General features: G+C 50.9%; 4 protein-coding genes across 5 annotated transcripts in view; 3 read left to right on the top strand and 1 right to left on the bottom strand.

Moving 5' to 3' along the window:
* The window catches only part of Xpo5 (exportin 5), a 45504-nt gene extending 33778 nt beyond the window's left edge, over window positions 1-11726 (top strand). Inside the window, exons 21-32 of the mRNA XM_028887122.2 lie at window positions 2538-2638; window positions 3892-3988; window positions 4492-4628; window positions 5477-5574; window positions 6836-6882; window positions 7287-7384; window positions 7945-8007; window positions 8510-8592; window positions 8881-8988; window positions 9657-9794; window positions 9988-10152; window positions 10322-11726. Coding sequence (XP_028742955.1) covers window positions 2538-2638; window positions 3892-3988; window positions 4492-4628; window positions 5477-5574; window positions 6836-6882; window positions 7287-7384; window positions 7945-8007; window positions 8510-8592; window positions 8881-8988; window positions 9657-9794; window positions 9988-10152; window positions 10322-10459 — 1273 coding nt within the window. The 3' untranslated portion in view covers window positions 10460-11726. The remainder of the gene's footprint in view (window positions 1-2537; window positions 2639-3891; window positions 3989-4491; window positions 4629-5476; window positions 5575-6835; window positions 6883-7286; window positions 7385-7944; window positions 8008-8509; window positions 8593-8880; window positions 8989-9656; window positions 9795-9987; window positions 10153-10321) is intronic.
* A 377-nt stretch (window positions 11727-12103) lies between these two features.
* Window positions 12104-16405, bottom strand: Polr1c (RNA polymerase I and III subunit C). Its single transcript, XM_028887128.2, has 9 exons — window positions 16270-16405; window positions 16084-16155; window positions 14157-14264; window positions 13772-13904; window positions 13163-13282; window positions 12926-13078; window positions 12662-12811; window positions 12430-12546; window positions 12104-12344 (listed from the first exon to the last, which is right to left on the bottom strand). The coding sequence occupies exons 1-9, from the start codon at window positions 16378-16380 to the stop codon at window positions 12226-12228; spliced, it is 1083 nt and encodes a 360-aa protein (XP_028742961.1). The 5' UTR covers window positions 16381-16405; the 3' UTR covers window positions 12104-12225.
* A 57-nt stretch (window positions 16406-16462) lies between these two features.
* Yipf3 (Yip1 domain family member 3) lies at window positions 16463-20796 on the top strand. The gene is made up of 9 exons (XM_028887129.2): window positions 16463-16724; window positions 17254-17451; window positions 17585-17691; window positions 19121-19166; window positions 19291-19383; window positions 19537-19668; window positions 19840-19953; window positions 20068-20191; window positions 20291-20796. The coding sequence occupies exons 1-9, from the start codon at window positions 16644-16646 to the stop codon at window positions 20437-20439; spliced, it is 1044 nt and encodes a 347-aa protein (XP_028742962.1). The 5' UTR covers window positions 16463-16643; the 3' UTR covers window positions 20440-20796.
* A 1169-nt stretch (window positions 20797-21965) lies between these two features.
* On the top strand, window positions 21966-26212 carry Lrrc73 (leucine rich repeat containing 73). 2 transcript variants are annotated; one of them, XM_028887131.2, is made up of 6 exons: window positions 21966-23355; window positions 23973-24133; window positions 24456-24578; window positions 24918-25018; window positions 25548-25770; window positions 25910-26212. In XM_028887131.2, exons 1-6 carry the CDS (start codon window positions 23084-23086, stop codon window positions 25978-25980), a joined length of 951 nt encoding a protein of 316 aa, XP_028742964.1. In that variant the 5' UTR covers window positions 21966-23083; the 3' UTR covers window positions 25981-26212. The 2 variants fall into 2 exon arrangements, with proteins under 2 accessions (XP_028742964.1, XP_037055844.1); XM_037199949.1 differs by lacking the exon at window positions 21966-23355 and adding an exon at window positions 23368-23576.
* Window positions 26213-26532: the final 320 nt, after the last annotated feature.

Genomic DNA, 26532 nt, shown 5'->3' with positions numbered 1-26532 from the left:
TCTGTAGACCAGGCTAGGCTCGAACTCACAGAGATCCGCCTGCCTCTGCCTCCCAAGTACTGGGATTAAGGGTGTGCGCCACCACCACCTGGCCATTTGTTCATTTTGTGTGGTGTAGGCTCAAGCATGCCATGGAGGTCAGAGGACAGCTAGTAAGGAGTTCCTTTCTTCTTCTCCCTATGGGTCTCAGGGATCAAAGTCAGGTCATGGGTCTTGATAGCAAGCACCTTTACTACTGAGCCATAAACATTTCACCAGCCCCTGAAATGTTTTATTTACATCTTTATTCTGAAAGTGGACTGGAACTTGCTTGTTTTAGTTTTTAAACTTGTAAAATGAAGGCACAGCCATGTGTGGTATGCAGGCCTACACTCAAGTCAGAAATCCAAAGCTGATTACCTAGGGAGTTTAAGACTATTCTGATTTATATGAGATCCTGCCCATTCCCCAGCACTTCTCCATTCCATCCCCCTCCCCAAATGAAGGCATAGACTCACATTAGCCTAGACCTGCCCAAGGTCAGTGTCATGAGCATCAGCCTTCCATCTGCACATACTGTCCTGTTGAGAAGTCTGCAGGGGCCAGGAATGGTGGAGCACATCTGTTTCTAATACTTGGGAGGGAGGATGGGGCAGGAGCATTAGCAAAAGATCAAACCTAGCCTAGCCTACAGAATAGATCCTATCTCAAAAAGAAGTAAAAGGTCCCACAGCCAGTGACATGTATAGAACTATCATCTGTCATTCTATAAGTATGTGGAAGGAAAAGCACTCTGAAGTTTGCTTGTTGGTTTGTTTTGGTTGGTTTTTTTTTTTTTTTTTCCTCTGAGACAGAGTTTCTCTGTGTAGTCTTGGCTGTCCTAGAACTTGATCTGTTAACCAGGCTGTCCTTGAATTCCTGCCTACCTCTGCCAGCTGCCCAAGTGCTAAAACTAAAGGTGTGTGCCACCACCGACTGGTTGTTTGTTTTTAGGAAAGGGTCTTTCTACATAGCCTTGGCTGTCCTGGAACTCAATATGTAGAACAGGCAGGCTGCCTCTGCTTCCTGAGTGTTAGGATTAAAGGTGTGTCTGACCATGCCTGACTCTGAAATGATTTCTTTTTGTTGTTTTGTTTTTGTTTTTTCAAGACACGATTTCTCTATGTAACATCTCTAGCTATCCTAGAACTAGCTCTGTAAACCAGGCTGGCCTCTAACTCACAGAGATCCGCCTACCTCTGCCTCCCTAGTCCTGGGATTAAAGGCGTGTGCCACCATACCCAGATGAAATGATTTTCAAAGTCCAGTAATACATGAAATACTAACAGTCATTGATTGTCATCGTCATGTGTTACACACTGTATGTAATAATGTGCTAGAGTTCTCTATGACCATCAATACACTAGGTTTGTTGACACTACATATACTATAGCAACAATGCAGCTACAGTGGGAAACTCGGTGAGTTCAAGACCTGCCTAGTCTGAATAGGGGGTCCCAGGCCAGCCAGGGCTATGTTGTAAGACCTCACATTTGTTTGTTTGTTTGTTTGTTTGTTTTCTTGTTTAAATCAAAAGAAAGCTGAAGGACCAGAGAGACAACTCAGAGATTAAGAGAAGAGCATTTGCTGCTCTTCCAAAGGACTGGATTTGGTTCACAGCACACTCCCATTAGGCAGCTCACAACCACCACCTGTAGTTCCAACTCCAGGGGATCTGAGCCTTCTGGCCTCCCTGGCCTCACAAACACATAAATAAATAGGTGATTTTTATTTGTTTGTTTGTTTGTTTATTTATTATTTATTTATTTATTTGGTTTTTTCAAGACAGGGTTTCTCTGTGTAGTTTTGGTGCCTGTCCTGGATCTTGCTCTGTAGACCGGGCTGGTCTCGAACTCACAGAGATCCGCCTGGCTCTGCTTCCCGAGTGCTGGGATTAAAGGTGTGTGCCGCCACCACCCAGAGTGAATATATTTTTAAGTTGGGGAATCTAGAGGTAATGCTCACTATTAAGAGTGTTTTTCTGCAATATACAAGGTCTTAGGTTTGGTCCCAGCACTCCAAAAAGGCTATTGTGGGCCAACTGGCTACTGACTATTCAATGAAGAAATTAGTGCCCACCCAGGAGGTGGCTCCTGTCCCTAGTCACTGCCTCTTAGCAACACAGTCATTTTGATGGGGAACATGATTGGATTTTGTTCTTCTAGGAAGCTGTGGTGACTATTGCTAGATCTGTGCTCCAGAAATAGAGGCAGGGAATTGAAAGATGGGTCCTATTACTCTGACCTGCTCTTTGCACATACAGTGTTGCTGACAATTCTGTCAGTTCATGCATCTCAAGTCTAACAGGATTTGCTATTGAGTCACTCTGTTGGGATACTGTCCCGCTATCTCAGGATCTGGTGTGTATATTAGGCCATGAGATTGTATGCTATGCACTTAACAGCTTCAAGGCTGCATCTTTCTCTGGGGAATTCTTTCCCCTGCTGTGAGTAATGTTGATGGGGGAATCTGTTTGAAAGACTAGCTAGATGTTTCCATAACATCCTTATTTTTTTCAGAACCCACAATACTTTATACACACCGGAAATTCTAGCCAAGATGGCAGAGCCTTTCACCAAGGTTCTGGATATACTTGAATCTGAAAAAACAACCATATTAGGTAAGAGGGTTTTACCTCCTTGCTGAGTTCATCCTAACTCTATGACTTGTCAGGAAATATATTTGTGGAGCTCCTGGAGGTGCTGAAGAGCTTATGTGTCATTGATCTTCTTCATCTGAACTATAAGAGTCTTCTGAATGGCTTTTCCCTTATTAATCCCTGTAGAGGGATTTTTCTTTGGGCTGCCAGCTCACACACACACACACACACACACACACACACACACACACACACACACACACACAAAAACGACATGGACACTTATTATTAATTATGAAAGCTTGGCCTATAGCTTAGGCTTGTCCCTCTAGCTCTTAGAACTTAAATTGACCTGTTTCTATTAGTCGGCATTTTGTCTCGTGGCTTTTCACCTCTCTTCCATCTGGCAACCCCTGATTCCTTTCCTTTGGTGTGTCTCCAGCGCCTAGATTCCTCTCTCTGCTCAGAAGCACCACCTAACCTCTTCCTGCCTAGCTATTGGCCATTCAGCTCTTTATTAAACCAATCAGAAGACAAAGACACATCTTCATAGTGTACATAAAGATTATTCCACAAAAAAATCCCTCCTTCAAACACACTCCCTAGGGTGGGAAACCTTGTTGTTTCAGCCTTGACACATGGGCTAGGTGCTTGGTTTTGCCTCAACTTAGTATGCCAGACTTCGTTGACTCTCCAAGGGAGGCCTTACCCTCTCTGAGGAGTGGATGAGGGGTGGAATGGGGAGAGTAGGGGGCAGGAAAAGGGGAGGTGCATGGGAACTGGGATTGGTATATAAAATGAAAAAAAAAAAAACTTTTAAAAAAAAAGATTTAAAAAAGTAAATAAATTTTTAAAAAAATCCCTCCTTCAGTTTAGTGTGCAGGTAGTAGTAAGTGATAGTTACCCATGTTTCTCCATTACACACCGGAAATGCTAGCCAATATGGCAAAGCCTTCACCAAGGTTCTAGATAGATTTGAATCTGATCTCAGAAGTTGCTTCTTGAAGAACCAGTAAAAGCTAACTAAGTCCGATGCAAGAGGAGATACTCGGATGGGATTTAGCTTAACTAGCATGTGCCTGACCCTGGGTCTGGTACCCAGTTAGGAGATGGCAGGGAGGGAAGACCCAACAACTTCCGAGAACTCTTAGTACTCTACCTCCTAGACTATGCGGCCAGCTGCTTTGGAATAGAGCACATATGTTCCCAGACCAACGTGTGTGCCTGCCTGCAGATGCTGGCCTGTCCCACCCATTCTGTTCATCTGCTTGTAGGATTACCTCAGCCTCTCTTGGAAGTCAACGAACACCCTGTCTACAAAACGACCTTGGAGAGGATGCAGCGTTTCTTCGGCATCCTCTATGAGAACTGGTAAGGCCCTAGCGCCCCTGCTGCTGTGTGCTCCCTTGCCAGAATGCTCATTTTGTAGGGATGGCAACAGAGACTTTTGACCGAGAATTCTAGTGTAGAGGTGAGCGGAGGCGAGTGGTGGAGTGGAGCTGGAGGTAGTGGTAAGTCCAGGAGAGCAACTGCTTTCCTGTGGTACGGACCGACCGTTGTGCACCTCACAGTCCTGGCGAGGGCTGGAAGTTCATACCCACGGTGTGTTTCTAGTGAATGATGATGAGGCCCAGAGGTAGAGAAGTGGGTTTGCATTTGCTCGGCCTGCTTAGTGCTTGCAGTCTGCTTCTCACTGTACAGTGAGAAGCAACCGGCCTGGCTCCTGTCTTGGGTCCTGGCTGTAGGGTTTAGTGATACTTGGCTCCGTGCATCCCACACTCGCCTCGGTTCACCAAACATTAGAGAATCTTGAAGAACCCGCAGGACTGACACTGTTGGGTATTAGTTATCACCAGTGCTTTTTTGCCTTACAGTTACCATATCCTAGGGAAGGCAGGCCCTTCCATGCAGCAAGATTTCTACACTGTAGAGGGCCTCTCCACCCAGCTCCTTGGTTCAGCCTTCGTCAACTTGAACAATATTCCTGACTTCCGGCTCAAATCTATGCTTCATATCCTTGAAATGACCCTAAGTAACCTAGAAGGTCAGAAATTGGAGACAGGACAGAGGGAGGAAAACTCAACTGCAAGGAGCAGGTTGGGCTGTAGACTTACATGCATGGTGACCTCTTACAGACAGACAGAAGGGTGCAAATAATTAATAAGTGGGTGAGGAAGGAGGGGGAACAGGAGGCAGCTCAGACTGGGGGTCGAGTGTCTCACAAAAACCTCCTGAGCTTTGCCCTGGCTAGAAATTATTGTTTTCCTACTTCTCAGAAATATAAAGTTTTTAAATTTATTTCCTTTTCTATAGTTTGCTGAGTGCTTCGTTTTGGTTGGTTTGGTTTTTCCAGGGACTACATTTTTAAATATGTAGTCTATGCTAGCTCTAAACATGCCATTCTCCGTCCCCTCCTTTAACCTCCTGAGTGCTGGCGTCTGGGTATTTGGTTTGAGTGATAATCTCACTGTTCTCCAGGCTGAGCTGGAACTCCTGGGCACATGTGACCCTCATGCCTCAGCCTCCTGGGTAGCTGGAACTACAGGTGAATGCTTGTACACCCAGCTGGGTGCTTTCTTTTGAAAGGAACACCCAAGATTTCATCATCTTTCAGACCCTTTTTATATGAGGGTGTCTTTAATTCTTCTGTTCTTTAGCAACCCAGGGCTATAATGTACAGCTAAATAAGTTAAGCTAAAAATACAAAATAATTGAGTATATATGCAGCTTAGGGTTCTAGGACAATGAGGAGTTTTTCCTATTATCGTAGGATGTAGTGGGCTGCCCGGCCGCACAGCCTGTTGGCTGGAAAGTGGAGGGTCTGCTCGTGTGCTAAACCTTCTTAACCCGCGGCCGCAGGCGTCTTCGTGAAGCCCCTCGTGCTCTTCTGTCCCCCCGAGCACTATGAAACCCTCATGGCTCCCATCCTCGGACCTCTCTTCACCTACTGCCACATGGTAAGTGGGTCCGCGAGTCGGGCCAGAGTACTCTTAAGGGAATGGTCCATGCTGGGGAGATGGTCTCTAAAGTGACCGACCACAAGCATAAGGACTTAAGTTTAGATCCCCAGAGCACACGTGAAAGCCAGATGTGGTGGCACACATCTGTAACCTCAGCACTGGGGAGGTAGGAGATAGATGGAACCCTGGAGCTCTTTGGCCAGACAGACTGTTAATTGATAAGCTCCAGGTTCAGGGAGTCACGCTCCAGGTGGACAGTGATGAGTAAGACATCTGACATCAGTCTCTGGCCTCTACACATATGTGCGGACACGCCCTACAAAACACTTACCTACACCAGATGCCCAGAGATGAGTGACTGATGCTGAACGGTTCTCCCAGCCTTGCCGTGCTGGCTGTTCAGCAGCGTCCCAGGAGCCTGGTGCTGCGGGTTAAACAGCCCCCAAAGAACTGAGCAGGTTTGTTGCTGTGGGTGCCTTCAAGTGTAAATTCTGCTCCCGTCTTCGTGCAAGAAGAAATGATCAAGGAATTCTTTTTCCTGAGTCTGTCCTTGGCTCTGGAACGAGGCAGCTGTCCAGTTCAACAGAGAACAGATGTGCCCAGAGAGACCCAACTTCTCAAAGTATCATTAATCTCAGCAGATACTGGACATGTGCTCCTGTCATTAGTGGAGTGAGGTTACAGAAATGTAGTCTTTGTTGTGGTGTATGTGGTAGTCTGCTGTGGCTAGGGGGACCGAATGACCAGAGGTGACTGACACATCCGTGGCTGCCGTGGATTGACAGTAAACGACCAGTAGTGGATCCTTCAGCATTTCTGAACATAGAAAGTTGATGGCCAGGACCAAGAATTGAACTTTTTGCTGTTTTGACCATACTAGAAGTTACTGCCAACATTAACTGAAGTTCCTATATTAGATTCCTTTTCATATTTGGGCCTTGGTACAATTCCGTTTACAGTACAGAAAATGTCTCTAGGTTGATATAAGGAGTTAGTTTCTTTCTGGGTAATTAGTGTTCTGCTTAAAGTAAACTTGAATAGCTATGTGCAGGCGCTTACACCTCTAGTCCCAGCACTAAGAAGCTGAGACAGGAGAATCACTCACAAGTTTAAGGCCAGCCTGGGATTTATAGTGAGTTCTAGGCTAGCCTGGGCTACAGAGTAAGAGCCTCTTTAAAAAAAAAATTAGAAGTAGACCTTGGGTACCATGCACTCCAGCCTCTCCCCATCCTAGCTCTTCCTCCTCTTGTTTCTTCAGAGGCTTTCCCAGAAGTGGCATGTCATCATCCAGAGGAGCGCGCTGTGGTAAGGAATAACCAGTCCTCGGCGCAGGAGCCAACGGCCAGCTGTGGGTCCGGCAGGGTTTGACTCTTCTAGGCTAGAATAGCCTTGGTGCAGTTGTTCCCAGCTTGCATGGGAGGTGGTTTGTCTGGACAGGCTGCTGTTACCAGTTAGTGACCTGACGGTGAGGTTAGGCTTTCCTGTGGGGACCTTCCCCTCACCTACTCTGGATTTTGATCCTGAGCTCTCCATCCAACCAAGCAGAATCACAAGAGATAAGGTCCCTCAGTGGACTGCTGTCTCTCTCTGACATCCTCTGGGGATAGCCAGAAGAATGGCCTGGGTGTGGGGGTGCTGGTGAGGGTGACCATTTCCTGGTCCTTGCTTCCTTTGCTCTCCCACGGAACTTGCCCCTTGGTTCTCGGCAGTGGAGAGGATGAGATTGCAGAGGACAACCCTGAGTCTCAAGAGATGCTGGAGGAACAACTGGTGAGGATGTTAACCCGAGAAGTCATGGACCTCATCAGTAAGTGGCATGCGGGGACCAGGGAAACTACTCAGCAGCCCCACACAGGCTAGGCTGGCAGCAGAGGTTCGGGCTGACAAGCAGAAGCTAAGAGTCCTTAAGTCAATCAGACAGGTTCTGAGTTGTGAACTACATACATTGTACCAAATAAGAAGACAGGGATCCAAAATAGGAACTTGAATTAATGTTAGCAATAACTTTCTTACTTGATCAAGATAGGAAAAGTTCAGTTCCTAGACATGAACATCAGTTTTCTATTTTCAGAAATGTTGATGAATTCAATATTGGTTTTTTATTCCCAAAGTAGTTAAGGATGTGTCAGTCACCTTCCCTGGTCCTTTATTCTCAGCGGAGTCTGTAATGTCCCCCTAGCTGGCTGACTGGAAGAGCGACCCACAGTCTGGTTGGGGTCCTCAGAATACCTCCTTCTAGTGGTGAAGCTGATTTAGTCCTTGGACAGTATCTACCCACCAGCTTTCATCTGGCCGGAAATAGCCTGGGATCAGTTGGCGAGGTGACTGTTGTGCCGTGGGTCGATACTACCTTCTGCTCTCTTCTAGCGACCTGCTGTGTATCAAAGAAGACCGCCGACCACAGTGCAGTTCCTGCTGTGGATGGAGAGGGTACGTGATCTGTAGCTCTACCCTCAGAGACAGAGCCAGGATAGATCTAGCTGTCGTCTTGTGCTGGCCTACTTGCTGTCCTCTGTCCAAAGTGGTTTTCTTCCCGGGATGGACATGACCCTAAGCTCTTGCTCATTCAGTCTCTTCTCAAATGGTATCTCCTCCAAGAGGCCTTCATGTCTAATCTGCCAAACATCACAGGCCCAAGCTCTGTGTAATCTCTTCCTCTGCTTTGTTTTTATTTTAGCTACCTGCACTTATTTATTAAATTCATTTATTGCCTCTCTCCCTTACTGTGTAGGCTGTCAGGGAAGGACTCCAGTGACTGAGCCGTGCCTGTTAGCATGGGCACTCACACATGAACTGCCTGCCCCAGTGTCTGCAGCCTGCCGGGGGAGAGGGTTGTGTAGCACTGCTTAGTCCCAGGCAGCTGAGGACGTGCCGTTGGGGTAGTCCTCTCTGCTGTGAAAGGATGGAGCTTAGTGTTGTGCATTGCTTACAGATGAGGAGATGATGGCCACCGAAGTCACCCCTTCCCCTGTGGCCGAGCTCACAGACTTGGGGAAATGTCTGATGAAGCATGAGGTGGGTAGAGGGGACTGGTGGTACCTTTCTCCTTGCTCTGGGCAGATGTTCTCAGGACACATGCAGGTCCACTACTGCAGATTGCTGGTATTTGGTCTCGAGGGCTCAGCTTTTATCTGCCCTCCCATATACAGCTTTCCCCTCCCCCCAGCCGCCACCATCTTTCTCTGTGTTTAAAGAGACAGAGTCTCACTGCATAACCCTGGCTGGCCTGGAACTGGCTGTGTAGCCCAGGCTGGCTGCTGGGACTAAAGGCCTGACTGTCCCCTTTCTCCCTTCTCTGTTCAGGACATTTGCACAGCACTATTAATTACCGCCTTCAGCTCTCTGACCTGGAAGGATACGCTGTCTTGCCAGAGGGCGACCACACAGCTCTGCTGGCCTCTCCTCAAACAAGTATGCTTGTTCATTGTTTTAGGGGTCGGTTTGTTTGGGGTTTTTGCAGGGAGGGGAGGTGGCCTAGGGCTACAAGCATGTTAGGTGAGCACTTTACCACTGACTACATCCCCAAGTCTCTTTTTCTTTTTGAGACAAGGGTCTGGCTAGATTTCCCAAGCTGTCCTTGAACCCCAGAGACCTTGAAGTCTTGCTGCCTCCTTGCCACTCCTGAGTAGCTGAGGCTACAGACCTGTAGCCTGTTAGTTATTTTTGTATTGCTGTGGCCAAATTCACCTAATGTAGACTAACTGATTTCTGGGGGATTTTCATCTACGGTGGGTAAAGCATGGCTAAGTTCACTGTGGCAAGGGCATATTGTGATAGCTCCTCTTATCTCAGCAGACAGGAAGCCAAGAGCACAGTTTTTGACCAGGGACAGGCCTAACAGTTAACCTGTGACCTGCTTCTGCCAGTCAGGCCCCAACTGCTAAAGGCTCCACAGCCCTCAAAATAGCCATATTGATTGAGTATGCAGAACATGACAGAGGCTCTGTCAGAGTCAGTCCTTGCCACCTTTTCCTTTCCTGTCTGGAAGTTGAGGTCAGCCTCGTAGACTGAGTCAGTTGGAAGAACCGGGGGTGGGCCCTTCAGAGGCTCGTGGCTCCTGAGCACAGCTGTCTTCCCAGGTGATGTCTGGGACCCTGCTCGCAGACGCTGTCACATGGCTTTTCACCAGTGTGCTGAAAGGGTTGCAGATGCACGGGCAGCATGATGGGTGCATGGCTTCCCTGGTCCACCTGGCCTTCCAGATATACGAGACGCTGGTAAGTGGGCGGCAGGGCAGGACGGCTGGCGGTCCAGCCGCTTCACTCAACCTGCTTCCCAGGATCTCGAGCTGTGGCCCAAACCCAGGCATCTGCCATACTGCTTATGCTGCCCGAGGGGAGGGTGTGCCGTGGCATGGGGAAGGTGACAGGCCAAACCTACATCCATTGAGTTCATTCCCCGCTTAACTAGCGCCCCAGGTACCTAGAGATAAGAGCAATAATGGAGCAGATCCCTGAGATACACAAGGAGTCTCTGGACCAATTTGACTGCAAGCTTTTAAACCCCTCCCTTCAAAAAGTAGCTGATAAACGCCGGAAGGAGCACTTCAAACGTCTCATCGCGGGCTGCATTGGGGTGAGTTTCACACCCCTGTTCCGGCGCCCAGCCCCACGCGCTCGCTGTCTTAGACTGTTGTGGGTAAATTCCAAACCAACGAGTCACTGACTCTGCTGACTGTGTGTGTAAGGTAGGAGTCCTCTGGCCCACGGCTCGGACCCACCATGTTTTCTCTCGTTCTCCACAGAAACCCTTGGGAGAACAGTTCCGAAAAGAAGTTCACATTAAGAACCTTCCCACGCTTTTCAAAAAACCAAAACCAATGCTGGAGACAGAAGTGTTGGACAGTGAGGGGGGTGGACTGGCCACCATCTTTGAACCCTGAATCAAGCTTTTGGGCATCCTTCTCCGGCCTTGGTTGTCATCTCTTCCCCCTTGTAGTAATCTCTAGGCCCTTGTCCTGCCACCTCGCTTTCCACCATATCAGCCTGGAGAGGCTCAGATCCAGGACCAGCTGGAGAAGAGTGGGCCTGTGTGGGGCCCAAGTCACTCTACTGAAGGATTGAGAAAAGGGAGTTAGGACTCACACCATTCCACAGAGACGTCCTAGAGAGATGGCATTCAACTTGCAATTTGGGCTTTTCCAAGAAAAGCTAGAACACAATGGCCTTCCCCCAGAGCAGCCACACCAGCATGGACAGGACCGGGTGCTGTGCCCAACACCACTGACCACACTTGCAAGGGCTCAGCCAGTTCCTCCTGGACTACAAGGGACCCACTTGAGCCCCTTGCTGCTGGGCTGACAGGGATCCTTCTCTACTCCCAGGGGCATGTTTGGCCTAGGTGCTACATGCTGAACCACACTGAGCCAGTTCTTACCCTTATCTTAAGCAAGAATCTGGTCACTTGGTGGGATCCATGGTACATACAGGCTTTTGCTAAGGTCTGAGCAGTGTCCAGGGACAAGAGCTGGGCAGTTTAGTCAAACGTGTTCTTTAAAATGTAGGTCCTGCCCTTCTATGATTGACCCTCAAGGGCTTCCCCAGCCTCAGGGCCTCCTCAGTATCACATGAGACCAATCACATCCAGACCAATTAATCTCGTATCTGGCAAGCTAGCAAAGCCACTGTCCTTTTGGGACTAGCTGAGTCCAGGTGCCTTTGAAAGTTTCTCATGACTCTTCTCAAGGGTTACTTCATCCCTGGAGGGAACACAAGCAAAGCAAGATGAGTGTGAGGCCTGGCCCTGCCTTTAGGAAAGGCAGATCTCACCTGTGTGTCTGCTCTGACAGGCCCACTCAGACCTGGTACAAGCGGCAGGCGCACACAGCTAAGTTGGCAAGTGCAGGCTGGGAAATGGGAACTCGAGTGCCAGGTCACTGTCTACAGCTGCACAAGGCCATCCCACTTTGCGTGGTGCTTGGAGTCTACAGGTTGTCAAGGTGATTCCAGTGTTTCCCTCCAAACTTGACAGCTGCCTACTCCTGTCTGTCTGGTTCAGGCTGTGGAGGATGTAGTTGTATTTATTATGTTGTAATATTTTTAACATCCTATGACTTCATGCTAGAAATTTTCTATTGTTTATAGAACCTTTTGTAGAAATGCTAACTCTAAAGGACATCTGCATGTCAGTAAAAAATCTCCTTTCGTACACAAAGGGCCCAATCCTCCTTTTTCAAATGAGTGGCCCCTCCAAGGTTACTCAGGAGCATCCTGTTGGGTGGACTAAACAGGAGAACCTGTTGATGGCCAGCCAAGCTCTTGGGCAGTCAAGTTTCTATCCGTGACCAGCAGAAGGAGATGGCTGTCTTCTGTGGAGCAGTCAGTGGTAACATGGCGGAAGCTGAAGATCCGCCTTTTTCGTTGGAAGGAAGCCCAGGAGACAGCGATAAGAAGCACATCCCCACAGCTAGTGTAATTCGGCCTCAGACGGCTGTGTGACCTGGAAGCCTCTCTGGTCCTTAGTTGTTAATGTTAACTCTGAGGCAAGGCTCCTTATTTTTAGACAAAAGTAATTCTGAAAAAAAAAATTTGCTAGTATATCAATTTATTTACATCAAAGGCCTTACAAAGGCAGAAGTCTTAGTCTGTGGCACATTTAATAAAATGTATTGACTGAAACTTAGACCATCCCAGAAGTGCTGTGGCAGCCTCAGTCCATCTGCACCGCGTCTAGTTCGTCCAAGAACCGCCGGCACTTTCCCATCAGTATCTTGATAGCTTCACTCACCAACACATCTGGCGGCAGCACTCCAGTGGACTCAACAGAAACTAGGGACCAAAAAGACACTTTAGCCCTGGCAGGATTTACCTAGTTTAAAATCCAAAGAGTACCTACCATACCACCCCCACTCACAGATATAATGGTCCCGAACACGGGCAAGGCGCACAGCCTTCTTCAGCTTCTCATTCCGGAAGATCTCTCTGCTGAAGGTATCCAGCCGAGCATTGGCAACCCTGGCCAACTTTTTACCTGAGGAAAACAATGTTACACCTTAGCTTAATCAAGTCTAAGGGATTTTCTTCTCTGCCGCCCTCAAAGAAAATCCACTCAAATCTTCCTTACAGCAGTGCGCCAAACGCCATACCTTGCACTTCCTGAACCTCAATCACGCCCGGGGAGAAGCAGCGGCTCAGCTCCTCAGCCGCCTCCCCTTCCACAGGTTCAAGCAGGGTGATGTCTGGCAGGAGCCTGTAGCTGGCTGTTGCCACCGGTGAGAACTTGGCATGGTCTTTGCCTGTGAGAAACTCTGTTACTCTCCCCGTGCCAGGGACAACCCCAGGTGAGCTCCTTGGTTACACCATGCACTACAGACTCGCCCCCACCCAGGGCAGACTCACTGGGTTCTCACCAATGCCCTTGACGCAGTGCATAATCAAGTCAATCTCCTGGCCAGGCCGAAGCTGAGCAATGAGGATGTCATCGTGCACTGGGCGAATTGTACCCTCCGGGAAGACATCAGCCTGGTTTCCCAGGGGGACCCATGTCATATGCCTAGTATATACTGGAGGGAAATTATGTCAGAAGATCCCAGATCCTAAAATTAGCACCCATCAGCCTGTGGGCCCTCTTCCTTACCACTGCTCACCTTTGTGGTTCACGTAGAGTTCATTGGGGTCAGAGGAATCCTTAGCAGCACTGGGGTTCCTGGTACACCTGACCTGCAGCCGAAACTGCAAAGTGTCTATCTCAGTTCCTTCCTCCTCCCCTGTACAAGTGAGGAAGTAGGGTTGTGTTGTTTGAAACAGGGTTTGATAGCCCTGGCTGTCCTGGAATTCCCTGCCTGAAGCAGGCCGGCCTTGCGCTCAGGAGAGATCAGCCTGCAGCTATACGTGCACCATGCCTGGCCCTAGCTCTAACTAATAATAGGGGCTGGCAAGAAGGCTCAGAGTAAAGATGTCAGGCAAACCTGAAGACCTGAGTTCAATCCCTGGAGTAAAAACATACTCCAAAGTTGTCCTCTGACCTTCACACCCATGTGTACACACACACAAAGTTTTTAAAAGAATTAAAATACACCGAGTGCTGAAAGCCTTTATGTATACACAAAGTTAAGGCAAGGACAAGTGTTCTCCCAGATGAAAGCCAACGTACAAAATACTAACTACCTCGACTAGTTATACAGTAATAAACCTGGGATCTGAGTCCACAATCCACTTCAGAACAATTCCTCCACTTCATCTCATCTCAGCCTCACCTGGGTTCCGATATTCAAAAAGACGAGGATCAGCAAGAATGGGGATGAGTCCCAGGCGGTGAGCAAGGATCTCGTCCTGGACAATGGATGTGTTATTGTACACCAGAACCTTTTCCACAGCCATTGTTGGCACCTGTCCAAGAAAGCAGGATCATCCAACTGCAAAACCCAACTGATCTCCACCTCCCACCCTGCCTGGGAAAATAAAAGACAGCTCTTTTATTTTGTTCTTCAGATTTCTGAGCCAGGGTTTCATTATGTAGTCACTGTGTGCTCATCTTAGAGGTGTGACCCATCCCACCTGCCTGGAAGGGATGGCTTTGGGGACATTTCTACAAATGAGGTGATGATAGTTTCCCCACTCCAGCCCTCTCACATCTTCTACCTCAGCTAACAGAATTCTCCGGAAAGCATTAGCAATGGCAGCATCAATCCCCACCATGTCGAACTCCAATGTATTTTCATCCATATGTACTATGTCCACACGGAAATTCTAGAGGGACAGAGAAAGAACTATGAACACCTGTTTCCTTGTGTAATTCATACCTCCCTCTGTGATTACTCCCACCTTGGCAATGTCTCTCAGTGTTTCCACCCTCTCTCATCCTAAAGCATTCCTCTGCCTAGATGATCACTAGACCTCCAGCCCCGTTCTTGAGTTTCATAAGAAGCCTGTCTGTTTTTGTCTTTTTCGGTTGCTTTGTTTTTTCTAAGACAGGGTTTCCCTGTATAGCCCTGGCTGTCCTGGAACTCTCTACGAGGACCAGGCTGGCCTCAAACTCACAGAAATACGTACCCCTGTCTTCTGTGTGCTAGGATTAAATGTGTACACCACTATGTCTGGCTTCCCAGTTTTGTTTTAAGAAGCAATATGGCTCCACACAAACAACCCACAAAGGCTACTGTACTAAAGAGCACAACTTCCCACACTACTTAGACCAGTTAAAAATACTGTTTTTCCGCTGTTTTTAGTTTTTTAAACCTTTTTTTTTTTTTTTCAAACTCTATTCCCTTGGTTTCTGAACACCAATTTAGTACTCTCTTCTGACATTCCTTCTAAATTCTCTCTTCCACTCACCCTGTAAATGTTACTTTCTCCCAGGTTCTAATCTCCTGGGTGTCTTCAACCACACTCTTGGCTTAAGTGACTACCCAGCAACTCCCAAAACTTGGTCTCACTTGATCTCACTTCAAACATCATCCATTTGACCTGTACACTTCACACACAGGAATTTAAAGTATTATTGCTCTTGTTCTCCTGTTTACCAAATGACACAATCAGCCATCAACAGGTCTCCAATGGGGCCGGAGAGGTGGCTTCCCAGTTAAGAGCAAGCAGTTCATTGCTCTTGCAGAACTGGGTTTAGTTCCCAGCACCCATCCATAACTCCAGTTCCAGGGGACCTAACTTCCTCCTCAGATTTCCCAGGTCACCAGCCACACACTTGGTGCACAAATACACATGCAAGCAAACACATAAGCCCCCCCCCCCCGCAAAAGTGTTTATGTCCCGAGAAAGTCACAAGGTCCACACACACACAGCTCTCACCAAAGCAATGACACACATTTGTTCTCACTCTCTGTGCTCCATTTCCACTATCAGTGGAACCCAGTCGTGCTCTCCATCTCAGCTCCCATACACTTATCTAGCAGACTTGCCAGAATTCATTCCCTCTCAGCTACTAAGGTAGCAAAATTTGGTCTACTGAAAAATTCTCTTTAAGCCAGGCGTGGTAGTGCACGCCTTTAATCTCAAGCGCTCGGGAGGTAGAAGTGAGTTTCAGGACAGCCAGGGATACACATAAAAACCTGTCTCGAAAAAACAAAAAAAAGCTCTCTATTAACCTGCAGAGCTTAAAATACACCCCAATCTTGTCTGTCACTCATGCCGACATACTGACATCTGACAATTTACTGCTGGAACAGGCTCAGAGCAAACTTTACACAAGCGTTTATAATAACGCTCCAATTAGGCCTTCATAGCTCAGCTTTTATTCAAAGTTAAATGCTTAATTCAGATGTCACTTCCTTCACTGACCCTTAACAACGTCCCTCCAACTGGATGGATGAAGTGCATCCCAGCCATCCTCTCCGCTATTTCATTATACTGGAGTCATTTGTTTACGTGGACCTCGTGGTCCATTACCCCGCGAGGGTGAATAACTTGTTCCAGGAACAGGAGCCGTGTCTGGCGGCCGTCCTTGGAACACCGAGCACATGGCTCGTTTTTTGAAAGCAGCGACCCCCAACCCTCAAACCAACTTGTGAGGTCTGGCCCCTCAAGCCGTCTGGGCACCTCCAGCGCCACCCACCTTCTCGAAGCGGTCCTGGTCCCAAGCATCATCATAACCCGAGTAGTTCCCGGGGAAGTCAGTGGTATGGACCTGGAACAAACAGATCTGTTCCCGAAAGGGCAGGGAGGTCCAGCCCCAAACCAGACCTCCTCCTCCTCCTCCCTGCCCCGCCTTCCTTTCTCCTGAGTTCAGATCAGAGCTTACATTGCGAACCCCGAACTCTCCTAGAACCACGCGAGTCCGCATTTCCTCCACCGCCTGAGCCGCCGCCATTTCCCACCATTCGCCGCCAGTGAAGCCTCCAGATCCGCGCATGCGTACAAGAGGCCCGTCGCCGTCACCGAGGCAACGCTCCGCCTCCTGAACTCTTAAACGTCGCGATATCCTGCCCCGCCTCCGTCCACGTCCTTCACTTCCGGACGTCAATTGGGGCCAAACATCCGGGTTTCTCCTTTTTGCATTCCGGCTGATACTACCTCGCCCTCTCTCTTCTCGGGACGTCTTTCTTCTTCGCTCGGGCTCAGCTCTCACACTATTCCCACGCGCGCGAGTTTCAGCGACGGAAAGCCTCGAGGGACATGGCGGCTACGGCGGCGCCGGCCAGCGGCGTCCGAAATGGAGCTGGCCCGGAGTGGGGAGGCTTCGAAGAAAACATCCAGGTATTGAGAACTCCGGCTACCAGCGGCCCCCGGGCTGATGGCCGTCCCAAGTGTGGTTGCTGTTCTCTCGCGCGGCCTGGTAGTCGGCCCCATTGCAACACCTTCTGAGCTGTCTGAGCGAAAGTCTGTGGGGCTTGTGCTGCCCTGAAAGGGCCAGGCTACGGCTCCAGCGGGCCGCGGGTCTCTGTGCCTGCCCGGAGCTTTGTGGACAGGTTGGAAGGTCTGTCTGGGTCATACATAGTGTACGGCCAAAGGGTAGGATTCACTGAGAAGGCAGCTGGGCTCTTGTGCAGCTCCCTGAAACGTCGAGAGGGCAAGTAGGAAAACAGCGTGAGTTGCAGGTAAGTAGGTTTTCTGAACTCTTGGCAGCCAAGAGTTGTGTCAGCAGTGAAAGGAAGGAGTCTGGCCCGACGGGTACCAGTTCCAGTGTCCTCATCAGTGCAAGAGCAAGGCCTCAAACCACGAGATGAGCAGAGAACAGAAGGATGCGACGGAAGGGCTCCTCACTCTAGGAACAATGTCTTCACAGGGTGGGGGCTCGGCTGTGATTGATATGGAGAACATGGATGATACCTCAGGCTCCAGCTTCGAGGATATGGGTGAGCTGCATCAGCGCCTGCGTGAGGAAGAAGTAGATGCTGATGCAGCTGCTGCAGAGGAAGAGGACGGGGAGTTCCTTGGCATGAAAGGCTTTAAGGGACAGCTGAGCCGGCAGGTGGCTGATCAGGTAAGCGGATGGGAAAGTGGACCCATGTATGTCCCAAGTTGATGTAGGTCTCCAGTTAGAATTACACAGAAATCTAGCAGAGACTGGGTAACAGTCTAGAGCCACGAGTTTCCTAATACCCATCTCCCTTCAGATGTGGCAGGCAGGGAAGAGACAAGCTTCCAGGGCCTTCAGCTTGTATGCCAACATCGACATCCTGAGACCCTACTTTGATGTGGAGCCTGCCCAGGTCCGAAGCAGGTGAGGAGCCTTCCCGGAAGAGGCTGACCTTCATCCAGAGTGCAGTCAGATACTGAGCCCTAAGCTCTGGTGGGCCCCCTTACTTGTAACCCATCACCCTAGTCACCAGACCTGTTGCCAAATACACGGCGCTGGAAGCACACTGGCCGGGTCCTCTGTCTAGTGTGGAACCATCTTCCCGCCACACCTCGCTCACACAGCACTTGCTGCGTTCTCAGCCCTCCCCAGTTGGTCCTCGGCCAGGGCTCCTAGACAGCTCTACTTTCTTCTCCCAGGTGGCTCTTCAAACTGCTATACCTTCTCATTCTGGGTCGAACTCCTCAAGAGCAAGCTCTGCTGCCTTTATCCTTTTTTTTTTTTTTTTTTAGACTCTTTTCTCTCTGGCATCCACCTGAGTATCAGTGCATAGTCATTAGCGGCCTCAAGAACTGGATTCAATCCTGGCTTGGTTCTTTTCATCCTTTAAGTAGTGCTGATACAAAACCCTGGCCACTCTACATTGAGTTTTTTTTATTCTATGATATCTGATTCATTGGTGAAGATAGGCGGGAGCCTTGACATTGAGTGCAGTCACAACATAGTACTCTAGTATGACTATGGGACACGCAGGAGGACACTTGAGCCCAGAAAGGCTGCAATGTCCAAAAGGGAAGGCTTCCCAGAGGAAGTAATATCTTAATGAAAAAGAGCAATCCAGGCTGGAGAGATGGCTCAGAGGTTAAGCACACTGGCTGTTCTTTCAGAGGTCCTGAGTTCAATTCCCAGCAACCACATGGTGGCTCACAACCATCTGTAATGAGATCTGGTGCCCTCTTCTGGCCTGCAAGGACACATGCAGACAGAACACCATATACATAATAAATAAATAAATAAATAAATAAATAAATAAATAAATCTTTAAAAAAAAAGAACAATCCAAGAAACAAGAATAACTGAAGGTGTAGTGGCCATAGGCAAAGAAAGAAAAGATCTCTTTTTATTCTGTGTGGAATTTTCATACCACTTCAAGTATATTTTTCAAGACAAATGCTCACTTCCTAGAAGAATGGTAATTAGAAAGAGTCAGAAAGTGGCCTGCTTCCTCGGTAGTTGTGCTGTTCCCAGGGCTTCTACATTTTTGGGTGCCCTCTGCAGAGGTCTGCCTGCCTTCTATAGGCCATGTAGGTAAACGGTCAAATCCTCCGGTCTCTCCAGGGTTTCTGAATAGCTGCTACTCCACTCACCTCAGAGGGCTGTCCTTCCTCAAAGTGATTTTTTTCATTCCCTGTCTTTACCCCCTCTCCCTTCCCCTCTCCCTTCCCCTCTTATCCAGTATGTCCTCTGGGCCAGCCCTTTTCCCTGGCGGTAGAGACATGAGTAAGAGTCAGACCCTGCCCTCCAGAACCTCAGCATAGCTGCATCTGCCCTCATCTCTCCTCTCCTCTCCCAGGCTCCTGGAGTCCATGATCCCTGTCAAGATGGTCAACTTCCCCCAGGTGACTAGGGAAAGGCATGTCTGCAGAGGAGGGGGAGGCATCAGGGTAGAGGGTGGGCTACCAGGCCAAGCCTGCGAAGGTGTGAAGATAAGACCTCCAGTCTGAATGTGTTATGTATTGACAGAAAGTCGCAGGTGAGCTCTATGGACCTCTCATGCTGGTCTTCACACTGGTGGCCATCCTCCTCCATGGGATGAAGACATCTGATACCATTATCGTAAGCAAGACACAGGCCTTGGGGAGGGGGCGTGGCTGATGGGGCTGCAAACTGCCTGAGGATGTGAAGGTGGAGTGAGACTGGAGCAGCCCTGCAGAAAGCCCTGGGTGAGGCCGCATCAGGGGTGCCCTAAGCAGAGCCTTCACCCCACAGCGTGAGGGCACCCTGATGGGCACAGCCATTGGCACCTGCTTCGGATACTGGCTGGGTGTTTCATCGTTCATTTATTTCCTTGCCTACCTGTGCAATGCCCAAATCACCATGCTCCAGATGCTGGCACTGCTGGTAAGGAGCTGAGCCTGGGAGTGGGCAGGGTGAGCCTAAGATAAGGAAGGCCTTGGTCTGCTGCCCTCCAGGAGTCTGTGGGCCTGGGGTGGGATGAGCAGGCCAAAGACCCCACCAAGGGGCGGAAGGCCACTCCAGCCCAAGTGATGATCCTCTCATCTCTCTCCCCAGGGCTATGGCCTCTTTGGGCACTGTATCGTCCTGTTCATCACCTACAACATTCACCTTCATGCCCTCTTCTACCTCTTCTGGCTGCTGGTGGGTGGGCTCTCCACCCTGCGCATGGTAAGCTGGGCAGGTTTGCTGTCCACCCCACAAAGGGCTCTCTAGCTTCTGCCCTGGGTATCTCCATCCATCCCTTTGAAACAGGCCTTCTGAACTGTGTACCTGTGGCCCTAGGTGGCAGTGTTGGTGTCGAGGACTGTGGGCCCCACCCAGCGGCTGCTCCTCTGTGGCACACTGGCTGCTCTACACATGCTCTTCCTGCTCTATCTGCATTTTGCCTACCACAAGGTGGTGGAGGGTAGGTGGCCCGAGGGCCTGTATGGGGGCCTGGGCTGGGTGAGCTGACCTGGGGGCCTGCCCAGCCAGTTCTCACTCATCCTCATCCTTCCTTCTTTAGGGATCCTGGACACTCTGGAGGGTCCCAATGTCCCACCCATGCAGAGAGTCCCTAGAGACATCCCTGCTGTGCTCCCTGCTGCCAGGCTTCCTGTCACTGTGGTCAATGCCACCGCCAAGGCAATAGCAGTGACCCTGCAGTCACACTGACTCTGCCTGAGACCCTTGGCCAGCCCTGACCCCCGCTCTGGGGCAGAGGGAGATCGAAGGACGGTACTGAGGACGTGTGTCTCTCTGATGAGGTCTGCGGCAACCACTGAGCTCTTGCTGCCTAAACACCTCCTGGGCACAGGTCTTGGCTTCTGAAAGGCACAAGGCCAAGGAACTCCTGGCCAGGACTGCAAGCCTTTGCAGCCAGGTGCAGAATATGGGTCAGCTCTTCTGAGGCCCTCACCATCCACCCCTTTTTTCTCTCCCTCTCCCTCTTGTCTTGCTAAATATAGACTTGGTAATTAAACTATTGATTGGAGTCTGGAACTCCAGCTCCTGTTCAGGCATTCTCCTGTCGCCCTGCTTCTGATCCACATTGCTGTTCTGTCGGTGGTGATGGCTAATGCCTTCTGCTCCCTCACTCAGGCAGGATGGAGGAAGGACAGGCAGCCTGTTTAGAAGGCAGCAGCTGATTATAGAAACTGTTCCTGAGGGCTGGAGACACTTGACCCACAGAGGAGCAGGCAGGCCCCAAGCAGGAGAGCCTCAGTGGTCATGGGAATGTACACCAGGCTTAAGTCTAGGCTGCTGTCCTTTGGAGACGCCAAAGCAGAAGTGACAAATGAACAAAAGCTGACCCCATCATTACAAGGACCTTCTGTGCCGGGCCGCTGGGGTAATGTCCACACGGAGCTGACATTGGAGCCAAACATGGTTTAATGAAGCTTTAGTTTCCTGTCCTCCCTCCAAGTGTTATATTTAAACCACACCCCCCCTTCACCTCCACTGAAGAAGTAAATTCAGGCTGAGCGTGTATTCCTTTAATCCCAGCACCCAGGAGGCACAGGCAGGTGGATCTCTGTGACTTCAAGGCCAGCCTGGTCTACAGAGTGAGTTCCAGGACAGTCAGGGCCACACAGTGAGACCCTGTTTCAATAAAAAGAAATTTAGGGTGTTGGTTAAAGGCAGACACTGCTTTTCGAGAGGATTTAAGTTCTATTGCCAGCACCCTTTGTCGGTAGCTCACAACTGCTTGTAACTCCAGCTCCAAGAGCTCCAACGGTCTCTGAGGGTTCCCGCACTCATGGCACAGACACATACATGCATACACATAATAAAAACAAAATTAGGGTAGAGAGATGGCTCAGGGGTTAAGAGTGCAGTGCTCTTGCCCAGGACCTGGATTCAGTAGTTAGTTCCCAGCTTCCACAGTTGGGTGGCTCAGATTTTCCTGTAACTCTACCGCCCTCTTCTGGGTTCTGCAGGCACCTACACTTCCGGAGTATACACAAACACACAAATTTAAAAAAATTCAAATAGTTAACAGGAGTAAGGCTTTTGACAGTAAAGGTTTTTGTTTTTGGTGTTTTTGTTTGTTTGTTTGCGGGGCGGGGGAGGTTCCAGACAAAGTCTCATTATGTAGCTCTGTCTGTCCTGGAACTCAATCTGTAGACCAGGTTGGCCTCGAACTCACTGAGATCCGCCTGCCTGTGCATCCCAAGTGCTGGTATTAAAGGCATGTGCCACCACCGCCCGGCTTCTAGCTCACTTTTTAATTAAAAGGAAAGAAAGTGACACTTCCTCTTCCTGTTACACTGCCCTGTTGCACAAATGAAGCCCCCATGGGGATAGCAAGCATAGAGAGAAAATCCAGCTTCTCTACTCCAGCCGCTTTACAAGCTCCCCACCCCACCCAATTCCTACAGCTTTGGGTTGGTCTGACACCCTTTGATTTTGGCAGTCCCATTCTCCTGGATGTTAGAAACGTCTTCAAGGCTGGTTCACCTGGGTAGGGCACCCTAGGGTTCTGTCCGGTGCAGCCATATTGACCGCGAAGTCCCTGTGGATCGGAATCCCCACGCATGCTACGCCTCGCGTCACTGGGACATGGGGGCGGGGCGGGGCACGGATTAAAGGGCCTAGGGACTGCCAAGCAGAATTGATTGTCCAAGGTCTTGGCGAGGGCGCGGAATCTCTAGATTTAGACCTTAAGAATGGAGAAGCACCGGAGAATAAGTGAAAGAAGCCGAAATGGCATCGAAGGTTGTCTCAACGTGACTTGCCTCCACCCTCCCCACGTGACGCTGTATCCCTCTACCTTCTTTTCACGCTGTCAAGCCCTCGGATCCTAGTTCTTCACCCTAAGACACGCACCGCGCACCGGCCGCGTGGTCCATGCCGGGCTGGGGGGCGGGGCGAGAGCCAGTGACGCAACCGTTGCCATAGGAACTCGCCGCCTGCTCCGGCGCCGCAGCTGAAGCCGAGCTGCATCCCGCCCCGGTTGTCCCCGCGAGCCCTGCTGCCGGGCCCGGGGGCCGGCAGAGCGGGCGCGGCCTCCGAAGCCGCGAGGGAGAGGACTAGCGCGGGGCGGCTGCAGCCCGGTCCTCGGGCCGCCCCCGCCCCCGCGCCGCTCCCTCCTCCGCGCCTCCGCATCCCGGACCTGCGCCTGCTTTCGCTCCCGCCCGCCGCGGCCCCGGGCTCGCTTCGTCGCCACCACAGCCGCGGTTGCCTCCGCCTCCGCTCCGGCTGCGACCCCAACCGAGACCGTGACCTCAGTCCCCGCCCCGCCCCCGCCCACAGCCGGGCCAACTTGTGCCCAGGCCGGGACACCGGCGCCAGCCCCCAAGACCCAGTCGTGGGGACCATGCTGCCCAGCTCCATCCAGATTTCGGGGGAGCCGCTGTCAGGCGCCGAGGTGCGGGACATCTGCCGCGGCCTGCGCGACAACGCCGTGCGCCTGCTCTCGCTGCGCGGCTGTCGCCTGTGCGACCGCGACTTCGGCCGCATCTGCCGGGCCCTAGCTGGAGCCACGTCCCTGGCGCAGCTCAACCTTAACCTGGGCGTCGTGTCCAGCCCCAGCCGCATCAAGCAGCTGGCGGAAGCGCTACGGACCAACCGCTCCATCCAGTCCCTCTTGTGAGTGTGTCCCCTCGCAAGGGGGTCCCGGCTACTGCACCCCCTACCACCTCCTGTATCTCCGCATTACCTTCCAGTGCCTGTTTTCCCACCGTCCCAACCTCTAATGCACACCTCATCTTTCTTCTGGGTCCACCACACCCTCCCAGAAACATGGATCGTTTCTAGACTTTGCTCCACATTCAGACCCGCAGGAGAGCTGGGATGCCTAGCCCTTCCTGGTAGGGAATGTCGTTCCTCCCCACCCCACCGCCCAGTTACTTCACTGTGAAGCCCCTCATTTCTGAGGAAGGGTCACCTCCCATGGAGACTACAGCCCAGCCCTTCCAGCCCTACCCACTGAAGGATCTCAGAGGCCCGCGAGCATGTGTGCTGGCGAGCATGTGTGCTGGCGAGCATGTGTGCTGGCTCCCCGGTCCTCTATCCACACACCCCTCCTTGTGAAATGTTCTTATTACCAGTTCCTACCCCAGAAAAGAAACCAAATTCCCTTTCCACCGTACTCCTTCAAATCTAGAATTTCCATTTTTTTTCCTTCCCATCCTTGTCTCGGGAGGGGCAGCTTTCCCAAACAGATAAGGCTGGTGATTGCTAATTCATCTCGTCTCAACCTTCAGCCTGCATGGGAGCCCACTGACAGATGCGGGACTTGCCTTGCTGAACCCAGCCCTGGCTCTCCACCCTGCCCTCGTGGCTCTTGACCTGGGGGACTGCATGCTAGGTGATGAAGCCATCAACCTTATCTGTGGTCTCCTCCCTCCAGATGGGGCCAAGTCTGGTGAGCAGGGCCCTGCTGAATGCATGGGCTAGTGTGACTGATGAAGGGTGAATGCGCAGGAGGGGGTGTGGCCCGGTGCTGAGAGCTGGGAGGGTACAGTAAGAATGCCTTTTTATCATTCTCAGGAAGGGAGACACTTAGGGACATAGCCCAGTGGAAACACAGTGACCCAGGCAGGGGAGGAGTGAGTAGGTCCCTAATGTGCCAGACAACTGTGGTTGGGGGCAAGGTGACTCCCAGCCATTAGTCTAACCCCATAGATACAGGGTAGAGAAGGGAATGCCTCTACCCATCCTGGGTTCTCACTAATGCTGCTGCCTAGGTTTGAAGGAGCTAACACTGAGTGCCAACCCTGGCATCACCCCCAAGGGCTGGAGCCGCCTCGCCATTGCTGTGGCCCACAGCTCCCAAGTCCGCGTCCTCAACCTGGACTACAACCCCCTGGGTGAGCTTAAGATCATTCCCCGCAATTCTCACTGCTCCCACCCAATCCAAAACCCTCAGACCACCAGTTGCCATAGTAACCCCCACTCAAGGGAGGGAAGATCAGTGAGAGCCCCCAAGGGGTCTCATAAAGGAGCCATCCTTCATGGAGTACCAGATGACCAACAGGTAGGTTAAAGCCTCAGTCAGAACCCATGGATCTGACTTGCTTCACCTCCAAATGCTCACTTCCTGGCCACTCACCTGTGTCTCCTGGCCAGGCATCGTGGTCCTGACCAGGACTAAGGATTAACAGACCTCTGTTTTCTCAGATGGCTGAGAATTTATGCTCTCTCCCTAGGTGACCATGTGGCAGGGATGCTGGCTGTAGCTGTGGCCTCAAGCCGGACCCTAGAAGTCCTAGACTTGGAGGGCACAGGGCTCACCAACCAGTCAGCTCAGGTGAGAGGCCATCATGTTTTAGAGACAAGCTAGGGGAAAGGGTGAACTAATCATCATGTCTGGGAATAGACCCAAGGGCTAGCCTGTTGGACCCAGGGGGCTGCCTAAATTGTGGTTTTTTTGTGGGGGAGAGGTTCCGAGACAGGGTTTCTCTCTGTAGCTTTGGTGCCTGTCGTGAATCTCGCTCTGTAGATCAGGCTGGCCTCGAACTCAGAGATCCACCTGGCTCTGCCTCCCAAGTGCTGGGATTAAAGGCATGCGCCACCACGTTTTATTTATCAATCAGTTTTAATTTTACAATTTAATATTTATTATTTTATGTGAATGAATGTTCTACCTATATGTCTGTGGTGCACATGGAGGCCAGATGGTGTCAGATCTCCTGCAACTGGAGTTACAGATGGTGATGAACAGCTATGTGGGTGCTGGAAATTGAAACCTGGTCCTTAGGAAGAGCAGCCATTGCCCTTAACCACTGAGCCACCCCCCGTCCTGTGTTTATTCTTTTCTGTGCTCTTCCATTCCCCAGACCCTGCTGGACATGGTAGAAAATTACCCAACAGCTTTGCGGAGCCTGGTGCTGGCCGAGAACAGCATTAGCCCAGAGCTGCAGCAGCAGATCTGTGACCTCCTCTCCGAGGGGGAGGAAGAGGAAGAGGTGGCAGGAGGGGCTGTGGACACACAGGAATGGGGGCGAGCGCGGGAGTCTGTGGCCCACCAGCGGGGTGGCGGCTCCTGGATGTGCCCCAGTGGTAAGAACCTGGAGAATGGGCGAGAGCTAGGTCTGGAGGGTTTGGAACAACGGGGTGAGGCTGGGAAACCAGGCCATGGCTTTCGTTTATTTGTGGTGCTCACTGAGGCATGACTGAACACCCTTCTGCCCTCCCGCAGATCCCAGCTCTCAGATGGTGCTAATGACGTCAGGACTAGGGGACAGTCTGCTGGCCGAGACCGAGATGTGACCCTCCACTTGGGCTTCTGTGCATCCTTGAATCTGTCTGTGTCCCACTGCCTTCCTCCACATGGCAGGGAGGCCCTGGCTGGGGCTCTGGCAGTCCGTAGTTGTGGGAGGCTCTGGAAGCTGTCACTGGGCGTCAGCCTTGAGGGGTGGGGGGGACTTGAACTTTGAACTTGTTGGCAGCTCTGGCTGCAACCCGCTGGCTCAGAACAGATTTTATAAACTCTACAACCTGGCTTGTGGCTGTAGTCACTGGGGATGACCAATGGGAGGGACTGGCGTACCCCTCACCAGAAACTAGGGGTATCACCCTACAGCTCAGACTCTAGGTCTGCCTAGGTCTAGGACCTAGGAGTCCTGGGAGTTCAGATGACACCTGAAGATAACTAGAGTGAGGAGCTGGGCTGAGCTTTACCCTCCTTCTGCAGGGAAGCTTATCATTACCCCTTCCATTACCTGAGCACCCCTCCCCATGCCTGGGGCCACGGGAAGCCAGGCAGAATGGGCTAAAGGGGGGGGGGGGTCTCTGGCAAAGACTAGGAAAAGTTGGACTAGA

This window comes from Peromyscus leucopus, chromosome 16_21 (assembly GCF_004664715.2).
Source record: "Peromyscus leucopus breed LL Stock chromosome 16_21, UCI_PerLeu_2.1, whole genome shotgun sequence".
Taxonomy (NCBI): domain Eukaryota; kingdom Metazoa; phylum Chordata; class Mammalia; order Rodentia; family Cricetidae; genus Peromyscus; species Peromyscus leucopus.
The sequence above is the reverse complement of the archived record's forward strand: the minus strand, read 5'-3'. Positions and strand labels throughout refer to the sequence as shown.